This window comes from Pseudophryne corroboree, chromosome 7 (assembly GCF_028390025.1).
Source record: "Pseudophryne corroboree isolate aPseCor3 chromosome 7, aPseCor3.hap2, whole genome shotgun sequence".
Lineage (NCBI taxonomy): Eukaryota > Metazoa > Chordata > Amphibia > Anura > Myobatrachidae > Pseudophryne > Pseudophryne corroboree.
Window position 1 is genome coordinate 446,312,457 of NC_086450.1, and position 12,280 is coordinate 446,324,736.

General features: G+C 44.5%; 1 protein-coding gene across 3 annotated transcripts in view; it reads right to left on the bottom strand.

Annotated features, from left to right (window-relative positions):
• Window positions 1-935: 935 nt before the first annotated feature.
• Window positions 936-12,280, bottom strand: part of LOC134945606 (uncharacterized) — a 55,704-nt gene continuing 44,359 nt past the window's right edge. For all 3 annotated transcript variants that reach the window (XM_063935003.1, XM_063935004.1, XM_063935002.1), the window contains 3 exons: window positions 11,162-11,338; window positions 8,312-8,405; window positions 936-4,968 (listed from right to left, as the gene is read on the bottom strand). In XM_063935003.1, coding sequence (XP_063791073.1) covers window positions 4,905-4,968; window positions 8,312-8,405; window positions 11,162-11,338 — 335 coding nt within the window. In that variant the 3' untranslated portion in view covers window positions 936-4,904. The remainder of the gene's footprint in view (window positions 4,969-8,311; window positions 8,406-11,161; window positions 11,339-12,280) is intronic.

Below are 12,280 nucleotides of genomic sequence, written 5' to 3' on the forward strand. Positions count from 1 at the left end.
ACAAGGCAGAACATGAAATGGGCTCCAACTTTACGCTGGTTACACACGGGCCTACTTAACAGTGGATGCAACGCCGCACAGATGGAGCGGCTGATTCAGGTAAGCATATACACTTACTCGGCCTTACTTTGATCGGCCACTTGATGTGTAGTCCTGATGGTACAGCTGAACGGCCATTTTAATCTTCCAGTCCCTGCAACCAGTGTCCGACCGCCCGTACACACAGCCAGATGCTCCGATATATCTTAAGATACTGTATATCGGAGGTCATTCCGAGTCGTTCGCTCGGAAAATTTCTTCGCATCGCAGCGGTTTTCCGCTTAGTGCGCATGCGCAATGTCCGCACTGCGACTGCGCCAAGTAAATTTGCTATGAAGTTAGGATTTTTACTCACGGCTTTTTCTTCGCTCAGGCGATCGTAGTGTGATTGACAGGAAATGGGTGTTACTGGGCGGAAACAGGCCGTTTTATGGGCGTGTGGGAAAAAACGCTACCGTTTCCGGAAAAAACGCGGGAGTGGCTGGAGAAACGGAGGAGTGTCTGGGCGAACGCTGGGTGTGTTTGTGACGTCAAACCAGGAACGATAAGCACTGAACTGATCGCAGATGCCGAGTAAGTCTGAAGCTACTCTGAAACTGCTACGAGATGTGTAATCGCAATATTGCGAATCTTTCGTTCGCAATTTTAAGAAGCTAAGATTCACTCCCAGTAGGCGGCGGCTTAGCGTGTGCAATACTGCTAAAATCGCCTTGCGAGCGAACAACTCGGAATGAGGGCCCTCGTTCATTGGCTTTTCTGCTCAGTGTGTACCCAGCTTTATGTAAGGGACTACATTCTCACAGCAGAACACATCATAAATAAAGCTGACCACTTGACCTGAGAACTAACCCTGCTCAGTAATTCCTGTTAGTTTTAAAGAAACATCAGAACAAAAGTAGACAACACTCGTATTTATTACAAACATATATACAAAATTTTATTGCAACTCCTTTTCAGTCAAACGCAAATTTACAAGGAAGTAATATTGACACTGGTGGTCATTCCGAGTTGTTCGCTCGGTAATTTTCTTCACATCGCAGCGATTTTCCGCTAATTGCGCATGCGCAATGTTCGCACTGCGACTGCGCCAAGTAAATTTGCTATGCAGTTAGGAATTTTACTCACGGCATTACGAGGTTTTTTCTTCGTTCTGGTGATCGGAGTGTGATTGACAGGAAGTGGGTGTTTCTGGGCGGAAACTGGCCGTTTTATGGGTGTGTGTAAAAAAACGCTGCCGTTTCTGGGGAAAACGCGGGAGTGTCTGAAGAAAAGGGGGAGTGTCTGGGCGAACGCTGGGAGTGTTTGTGACGTCAAACCAGGAACGAAACTGACTGAACTGATCGCAGTTGCCGAGTAAGTGTGGAGCTACTCAGAAACTGCTAAGAAGTGTCTATTCGCAATTCTGCTAATCTTTTGTTCGCAATTTTACTATGCTAAGATTCACTCCCAGTAGGCGGCGGCTTAGCGTGTGCAAAGCTGCTAAAAGCAGCTTGCGAGCGAACAACTCGGAATGAGGGCCAATGTTCCAGTCAGATTTCTGCCAAGTTCCTTCTGGTCAGCACAGAACGAGGTAAGAAGGGAGGTCCCTCTATCCACGCAGCTGGAGACTCTTGTCACCTCTGTGGTTATGCTTTACCCATACCTCCCAACATGAACCATTGTAGGAGGAACAAAATGCTCTGCTCCTGGACTTCCATCTTCATTTATGCCTTACATCTCCTGGGGTGAAACACCTTTCATATCAATTAACCTGTTCAACACATGTGACGGCAATCATAAATTAAGAGGGAAGGCCAGGAACAGAGCATTTTGTGCCTCCAGGAATGGATTATGTTGGGAGGTATATTTACATTGTGGCTTCAAGGTGTTGCTGTACCACAAAATCCAGCACTTGCAAGCAGGGGATTATACATTGTGCAATGTAATCTAGTGTTGGTGGACTGGTTGTAGTAGACAGGGCCGCCATTAGGGGGGAACTGCCGGGACTATTTTCCTGGGCCCAGACAGAGGTGTGTGGGGTGGGTGAGAAATTTGCCTATTTTGTCAGTCTCTGGACCCACAATTTCTGATGGCAGCCCTGGTAGCAGAGCAGCTGTCTTAATAGTCTTCAACTTTCTAGGCCTTTTTCTACATTTAATAGATACATTGCAAGCACTGTGCTTTATATAGTCTTTTATAATTCCATTAGTTTGGGTTTCCTTGTAGAGATATAGAAAATACTAACTTGTACTGTAGTTTTGTGCTGCCAGTCTCTAATCTGCAATATAAATGGACTGTTGTTTACAGACCATCTCATGGCAGGAGAGTTGCAGTTAAATAACAGCTAAGCATGCTGGGATATGTAGTTCAAACAGTAGATTCATATCATTGATAACGAATGATGTCCCTTTTATCAAAATAACACTGTTTAAAATAAATTGCATAATATTAAACCATTTTGAACCCTTACATTTATTGAATAAGGTAAACATGTAGTTTATAGAAAGGCACTTTCAAGACACATTGGGGTAAATTTAAATGCTGGACCATGGGCTGAAGAACCATCCAAGGCAATCCTGTTCGTTGTGCGCACATTGTATAATTTTCATTTTAAAATGAACATATTGAATACTCTGTATTCACTTAGATAATACACACCACCGATAGCGAGACAGCGCTGAGTTATTACAATATTATGCCGCTGTTTTCATTTGCTTTAGGGTAGGTACACATTACGATGATATAAGCCCGAATGCCCGTCATACAAGCATGTACCCACCCTCAGAGCTGTTTGTAGGCCGGAGTGAGGAGCAGTATTGAAGAAAAAACACCAATATGGTAATTTTCAAGACAAAAACCAGCAGACCTTCAGTGGTCCCTTAGGTGCGCATGTTGCACCTATTTTCTGCAACCCACCTTACATTTGATAACACCTCCCGTAGTGTCAACCAGAGTGCCTTGGTTTGCAAGTTGGCATAATAGGAATCAGTAATAAGTCACATCAATGTCTATATTACAACCAGTTAGAGCAGGCCTGGCTGGCTCGCCAGCTGTTGTAAAACAACACATCCCAGCATGCCCTTCCACAGTTTTAGCATTCGCCAATAGCTGGGACTTGTAGTTTTACAACAGCTGGCTAGCCGCAGGCAGGTTGGCTGGGCCTAGTTTAGAGCCAAACCCTGTTATTCTGTTTTGTACATATTTGTATGTGTCTTGGTTTATAATCTTGAGTGAGGAGAATAAGGGAATGCCTTTAGTTCACGTCTTTATAATGTGTCACTTTTGTGAGGTTGAAGTTTTCTATTATATTGACCAAAGTGCGCAATGAATTACAACTGGAAGTTGCGAAATGCGTTCCATGAAACGTATGGGGTGAAACGCGTTAACCAGCATGTGAGAAGTTCAAGTTCATCTGAAAATTGATAAACAGGCCGCATATTCCTCTTTATTGCACCTATGTGACAATTCCATGATCAGCAAGGAACTCTCCAATACTTCCGAATCCTTCCATCGGCTCGTCTAACAGACCTAGAATGACCTTTAAAAAATAAAATCCACTCTCCATGAATAGCAATTACGGCTTAGATAAAAGTTGCCTTTTGTAATGCTGAAGACCCATTTACTGCATAGAAAAATATATATGAATTTGAATTTAAAAAAGTGCAATCTCAAGGATTTAGAAAATAAAACAATTCTATTCTATAGTTTCTTACTTCATACAGAAGACGGTGGCAGAACAATGACAAGGACCTGTATTCATTAATCCTGTAAAAGGAGGCGTATCAGGGATCTAAATTACAAGTTAGAGTTCCTCATAGTAAGAACTATGGGTGATATAAGAAGGGTTATGATATAAGGTCGACGTGGAAATGGTTGACACGTGAAAAGGTCGACATGATTTTTTTATGTTTTGTTGGTGTCAGATTTTCCCTTCCAGCACATGGAACCCCAATTAGGAAACCTTTTCCCCTTGCTTGGTATGCTTCGCTTACCATGCTTCGGGCAAGGTTCCTCTCTTCACTACGGCTGCACTCGACACAGGACACCATTCCCAATAGTAGTCCATGTGGATGGTAAGGTATGAAAAAGTTGGGGAAAAAAAACCCCTCAAGTTGACCATATGCGTGTCGACCATTGTCATATCAACCATTGCCATAGCGACCATTAGAACATTTCAACCTTTTGACGATGTCGACAATATTGTGTTGACCTATTGACTGTTGACCTTTTAACTGTTGACCTATCAGCCATATACCTATAAGAACGAAGACAGAGGCGTCTACATAACTTGCCCGGAAAATCTAAAAGATCCTTTTCTGCTAAAGTAAGAATTTTTTTATACACTATTTAGCTACGGACATTATGTGGAACACAGAGTAAACCCGCCACGGCTATTCGTAAGCAGTTGTTCATTTCATACCCGAAGCATAGAACTTCTGAAGACAAAATAGAGCATGTAGTCTAGGACAGAAGTCTCAGCAGAAGAGATACTGGAATGTGACACCAGGACTAGAAAGGTTAATTTTTTTCACCAAGAACTTCTGTATTCTTCTTTCCTCTATATTGTACATTAGTACTGATAAATGTGAATGTCACAAAAATAATTTTCTTATAGAAACAATTGCATTATTCTGCTCCAAAGCTGCACCAATGCTATTCAGTCTCCATATTCTGGTGAGAATCCTAGTCCCCCTTCCATGAATGGAGCAATCACTTCCCTGCAGGAGAAACGCGTTTCACAGCCTTGTCACTGGATAGAGGTCACTCAGACATCTTCAGCTGCAGCACGATTTGTGTCTGTGAAGGTTGCACCTAATAGACAGGGCCTGTGCTGTGGCTGAGCCTGTAGGAAGTCCCACATCTTTAGTCCATATGTTCCTTACTACTCAGTAGTCAGATGTCAGGTCTGTCTGATGATTCATCTCAAAACTGGTGTAGTTCTGAGGAGTCCTGCAGGATAAACATGAAGACACTAGTTTAGTACCAGGGGTGGGCTGGTAAGGGAGGGATGACCTATCCTGTCAGTCCAGGCCAGACCAAATGCGGTCCTTGCGTTGTGGACTTAGCAGTCTAATGCTTATGACAGCTTTCATCATACCCAGCAGATGGCTCAATACACGGAATCATGGATAGCGAGTGTCAGGAGGTTCTATCAGTCTGATAAATGAACAGAATTATCACAGGTCTGGGAGCTGTATATCTGTCACTAGAATGGTCTCTGTATTGTATATATGTTACGAAAATATTCCCTTTTTTGTATATCTGTCACTAAAAAGTTCTCTGTTGTACATAAGTAATTTGCATGTTCTCTGTATAGTATATCACTTGAATGTTGTTTTTATTTTATATCAGTCAATACAATGTTATCTGTATTGTATGTCTGTAACTAGAATGTTTTGAGTATTGTAGATCAGTCACTTGAAGGTTCACTGTAATGTATGTCTATAACTTGAATGCTCTCTGCATTGTAGATTAGTCACTTGAATGTTCTGTGTATTGTATATCTCTACTGTGCATTGTATATCACTAGAATGATCTCAGTATTGTATATATGTCACTAGAGTGCTAGCTGTATTCTACTTCACTAGAATGTTCTCTGTTTTGTATGTCACTAGAAAGTTGTATTGTACATCAGTCATTTAAATGGTCTTTGTATAGTATATCACTTGAATGTTGGGGGTAATTCCAAGTTGATCGCAGCAGGAAATTTTTTAGCAGTTGGTCAAAACCATGTGCACTGCAGGGGAGGCAGATATAACATGTGCAGAGAGAGTTAGATTTGGGTGGGTTATTTTGTTTCTGTGCAGGGTAAATACTGGCTGCTTTATTTTTACACTGCAAATTAGATTGCAGATTGAACACACCACACCCAAATCTAACTCTCTCTGCACATGTTAAATTTGCCCCCCTTGCAGTGCACATGGTTTTGCCCAACTGCTAAAAATTTTCCTGCTGCGATCAACTTGGAATTACCCCCGTTGTCTTTACCAGGGCCGAAACTAGGCTTTTCGTCACTCGGGGCAAGACAGTAATTTGGTCCCCCCCCAAAAAAAAAAAACGTGCACCCACCCCCAAAAAAAGAAAACCCTGTCACACTAAAATAATTAGATTATCAAACATTTTGAAAAAAAGGGGATACTATTGGACAATATTCCCCTATGTGCCTCAAATACCCCATGCGTCACATGCCCCTCCAGCAGCGGGTTCAAATACATGCTCCTCTGTGTCTCCCCATACATTGCACTATATCACTGCACTATGGGGGTCATTCCAAGTTGATCGCTCGCTAGCTACTTTTAGCAGCTGTGCAAACGCATAGTCGCCACCCACGGGGGCGTGTATATTCGCTTTGCAAGTGTGCGAATGCGTGTGCAGCCGAGTAGGACGAAAAAGTTTGTTGCAGTTTCTGAGTAGCTCTGGACTTACTCAGCCCTTGCCATCACTTCAGTCTTTTTGGTCCCGGAATTGACGTCAGACACCCGCCCTGCAAACGCTTGGACACGCCTGCGTTCTTCCAAACACTCCCAGAAAATGGTCAATTGACACCCATAAACGCCCTCTTCCTGTCAATCTCCTTGCAACGATTCGCTTTGTACCTGTACGACGCGCCTGCGCATTGCGGTGCATACGCATGCGCAGTAGTAACCTGTTCGCTGCGCTGCAAAAAACGGCAGCGAGCGATCAACTCGGAATGACCCCCTGTATTATAACACTTCATCACTGCACTACATTCGCCTATCCACTGCACTACTATACTACATCAACCCTACTACATCACACCGAACTACATTACTACACTACATGCCCCTATACATTGCACTACATACCCTATATGCTACACTACATCACTACACTACATCCCCTTATATGCTACACCACATCAGTGCACTACATGCCCCTATATACTGCAACACATTACTACACTACACTACATACCCTATATGGTACACTACATCACTACACTACATCCCCTTATATGCTACACCACATCAGTGCACTACATGCCCCTATATACTGCAACACATTACTACACTACATACATCACTACACTACATCCCCCTATAAGCTACACCAAATCCCCCATCTGGGAGGCAAAGTGGAGGTTGATACTGATAACTGGGAGCACAGTGCCGATAGTCTGTCTGTAAACTCACCACAAAGCTGCTGTAGTGATACTCGGTGCGAGTTGGAGGTTGTCCAGGCTTTAAGTTTCCACTGTCAAGTGGATAGCTAGCAAAGTGAGCCTTTGATTTCTGTAACATCGGTGACTGCACCTGTTAACAAGCATAAGCCTAGGGCAGTGTGTTCTCTCAATGTGGTGTAGCCGGACGCTTGTTATTGGTTGCTGGGCATAGCTTGCTGAAAAACACCGCACCAACAGCTCGCTTCTATAGCTTGCATGGTGCACCGCACGCTAGTCGCAGCGCTGCATGGCAAAGACGAGAGTTTAAGACAGTAGCCGGCATAGGAGTGATCCCAGGTACTGGAGCTCACGCGCACAGCGTCGGAGCCAGCCCTGGGCAGGCAGGTGGGTCAGAGACACTGCTCACTGGAGCAGCACAGCACTGCCGGTTTACAAAAAAAACCTGCTCCTCTGTAACTCCTCAGCGCCCCCTCAAATCCTGCACCCGGGGCGCATGTCTCAGCGATCTCACAGGTGTCTAACTATTCTTGGTGACAGTTACACTTCAATAATCTGACCTACAGTAGGTTATAACAGATTTAGGGGTCTATTCATGAAGCAGTGAAAAGAGGGGAGAAGTGAGCCAGTGGAGAAGTTGTCCATTGCAACCAATCATCTTTGAGGAAGCATTATCATTCTATAAACTAATAGGTAGTTTCTGATTGGTTGCTATAGACAACTTCTCTGCTCTTTTTGATATTCATCCATCAATCACTAAGGGGCAATGGAGAGAGATAAAGTGGATGGAGATTAAGTACCAGCCAATCAGCTCCTAGTTGTCATTTTTCAAACCAGCCTGTAACATGGCAGTTAGGAGCTGATTGGTTGGTACTTAATCTCCATCCACTTTATCACCCTCCAAGGCTTAGTACTTAGGGACAGATTTATCAACGAGTGATATTCTTGTTAACACTCGTTGCTTGTGATAAATGGTGCTCCAGCCAATCAGCTCCTAACTGTCATTTTTCAAACACATGACAGGAGCGGATTGGCTGGAGCACCATTTATCATTCGTAACGAGCGATAACAAGAAAATGACTCGTTGTTAAATCTGCCCCATAGACCCCTAATAGTTTGTTAGGAGCACTGAAGATTTATTTCCCAATGTACCTCTTACGCAGGAAGAGAATAAATCCAGCCACTCCGCATATCACCAGCAGCAACAGCAGCACCAGGAGGGAGACCTGCCACGCCTTGAAGGCTCCTGTCAGGACAGAGACAACGTAGGTGACTCAAACAATCACGTACAGCAATGGGGGTTAGTTACTAACAGGTAAAAGTATGGAAAGCCGCACATCCAGGTTTTCTGTCCGCCTAGTATATACATATATACATCTTATTCGGTCTTATATTAATCAGGAATTTCAGGAACGATGGAGGCAGCCTTTAGTATGTGCGTCACTACTGTATCTTACGTTTGAATGTTTTCGTTACACTGACAGAACAACCTCTAGCACCCCATGCAGAACACTAGAAAACTCTGGCCCAGATTTATCAAGCCTTGGAGAGTGATAAATTGCACAACCAATCAGCTCCTAACTGTCATTTTCTTCAAACACAGTCTGTAACATGGCAGTTAGGAGCTGATTGGTTGGTACCTAATCACCGTGCTATTTATCACTCTCCAAGGGCAGGATGTACTTGAACTGATCGCCGACCCTCGCCGCCTACTACAGCGATGCTAATTGCATATGTACTAACATATGCCATTAACATCGCAATGCGGTATAGGAGGCCCCCGCGATGAGTCCCTGGGCTCCTCCCCCCCCCACCCCCCCCTGCAGCTGGAAGGAGACAAGGCTATGCTGCGGGGGAGAAGGAGGAGGAGGGACGCACCAGCATAGCTTACCGAACACACAGGTATGCCGTGGGGGGGTGGGAGGTCGTCGTGAGCGGCGCGGGGCGGCGGTAAGAAGCCCATAGGCTTCTATAGGGTATCGCCATAAAAAGATGGCGATATCCTAAGGGGCGAAAACGTGGAGGCCAGGGGTTAGTACATATGAAAATGCGGTAAAACAGGGGTTTTACTGCATTTTCCCTTTAGTACATCCCGCCCCGAGGCTTGATAAATCTGGGCCTCTGTGAGTAGCTGTTGACACATTGCGGGGAATTAATTTGTTATCGCCACCTGATCTCCCGTCTAAAGTGACGGGAGATCGCAGGGGCGATATTAAATAGATGCCCATTATCGTGCAGATAGCGCCCATTAGTGTCCGGTTTAGCCGGGTAAAGCAGCATAATCTACTGGGTGCGATCGCGAAAAGTGCCGTTTGGATCCATTTTCTCACATTTCACACCGCTCCACTGCATGGGGAGGGGGAGGTGGGTGGGGGGATTGGGCCACTGCAGCTGAAATGTGTCTCCCCAGACAAAGCAGCCATTTAGTGGCAGCCGCGGGGAGGAACAATTGATATTCCCCCATTGTGGTTGTAGAGGCTGCACCCTCAGAGTACAAAGCTTCTCATACAGGGGGAGATCTAGCACTGGCATAACTAGAATGGGTGCAGGGTGTGCAGTACATACAGTCCCCTAGGTCCAGGGGGCCCACACTGCACCCAAGTTCTTTACCCTTCCAGAGTCATGCGTCGGCATTGCACAAATCACTGGAAATATGGCCACCGCTCCATTTTCCCGAAGACCTTTGTATGCGTAGTGTTTGTTTTACAGTTGTGTGTAAGATTTTTGAATTAAGCTATAATGACTGCAGTGCAAATCTGGGCTGGCTACATTACAGCACACAGTTTCCTTCCCTTGCTGTACGTGATGTATCACCTGTGCAGTGATTACAAGCCAATAAAAAAGCTAAATGTCAGTGCCTGCCTTTTTGATAGATGACCAGGGAAGGGTGGGTGGGGGGAAGGCTCCAGAGAAGTGGAGCGGGTGGGCTTGTGATATCACCATCACTTGTGGCTGCGCTCTCCCCTGGGACGTCTTATTAATAGCCAAGTATCGTATGTCCTCCTCTGGCACCATACTGTACTGATGTTGAGACGAAAAGTCAGAGTTCAGGGACTACAGCCAAGTAAAAGACTACCTTCCATATTAAAGGTCAAACATAAAAAAGAGCCCGAGCCTCGATAAAATATGATCTTCATGTGTTGCGCATGCATGATTATCATGTTGCCGTGCACAACTAAGGATCCTGCAGAGCCTCACGTTGCATAACACAGTGGTGGGAGTATGAACAGAGGGTCAAGCTGAACAGTTCTAGCAACAAAATAATTAATGTCTGTTACTTAAGTACAGTTGCCATGTTTTGACTTCTCTTCCCCATAATCCTTCTGTTCTCTAAAACCCAGTAGACGTTCATCTACTGCCACTCTCATTCTTACATCAACTAGTTTTATTTAGATATTGTGTAGACCCCACATGAAAAGGCAAAAGGAAGTATGGAGATTCATGGCTCCAAGTTATACGATGGACCATACAGAACCACAGAATTAACCTTGCAGGCCAGCTCCGTCATATAGAGATCACACTGCTTTGTGGCGGGGCAGCATCTATGAAGGGGGCTTGTTATCCGCAATGCGGTGTGGTTTCTTTGCTACACCCCCTACAGTCCTGAGGCCGATTCTGTGTCGATATTACGAACAGATACAAAATCAGCTTGTGTGAATCAAGAAAGACATCACATGAAATCAGGATATTACTGATGGACGATATATATCGTGCTGTACATACGCAGCAGCAATATCGACTAACAGCTGGGTCGCATTTAAAGATATCTGTAGATTTCGAATCAATCCGCTCAATATAATCTCCCAGCGTATATCGATGGGAGTATCACAAAGAGTTGCTGGGAAATATCGTTGTGGCAGAGATATCGAGAATCGATGCCTATCCCTACAGAAGCTGGAGATCAACCCTTCCATCAACCCCGCAGCTACTTCCACAATGCGACTTCAGGGGCACTCATATCGTTTGGGAGTAATCATTCCTGGTCAGGCCTGCGTGTGTTACCTTGTCTCTTCTCCGTCATAAAACACCCTGTGTAATGCCCCAGGGAGCTGTCCTGTAAGGGCACGTCATGGCTGAGCAGCTCTGAGTTCCATCTCTGTATAAGGTGCTGGTCACTGTGAGTAGTCAGGACATTCCCAGAGAGGGCTATCTTCTCCTTCGTACACGTGCCATCCAGCTCTGATAACATGAAGATGGAGGTGGGATTCAGATTTTGGAATAATGATAAAGAACCACAAGGAATAAATGTTACATGACACAGGGTGAGATGTAGCAAACATTCAAGAGGGATATAGTGAAGTTGCCCATAGCAACCAATCAAATTCTAGCTATCATTTATCTTGCACAGTCTATAAAATGACAGAAGCTGATTGGTTTTGTCCAGCTTCTCCACTTTTTCTCTCTCCAAGGTTTGATACGTCTCCCCCACAATATAAACTGTAAGATCAGGACTGTCCCATTTAATATGTATGTCAGTAAAGAGTAGCCTAATCGATACCATAGCAACCACTACTTCCAATAACATAAGCAAGAGGAGAGTTATGAGCTAAACCCTACTCTATGCGACCCCAATCATAAAATCTCAGTCATCTACTTTAGTCTGGGAGCATTGATCTTTCCGTCAACCTGGGTGTAGCCGTGGAGCACATTCATTGGGCCATAAAGTCCCGTGACATAGATGTGATCCTTTAAACGTGACCCAATAATCGATGCAATATTGCCTAGAGTAGGACATTGAGCTCTTCCCATTCTACAGTGCCTTCATCTAGTAGAGGCAGCCATTTTGTGGCCTTATTGATGATGTCACTGGTTTCTGGGAAGTAGATAGGTTGCATTCTTGAATATTGATTCAACCCCTAGAATGGCTGCCAACAATGTGTATGAGCAATGTATATGATATCATTCTGGATAATGGGGGTCATTCCGAGTTGTTCGCTCGCAAGCTGCTTTTAGCAGCTTTGCACACGCTAAGCTGCCGCCTACTGGGAGTGAATCTTAGCTTATCAAAATTGCGAACAAAAGATTAGCAGAATTGCGAATAGACACTTCTTAGCAGTTTCTGAGTAGCTTCAGACTTACTCGGCATCTGCGATCAGTTCAGTGCTTGTCGTTCCTGGTTTG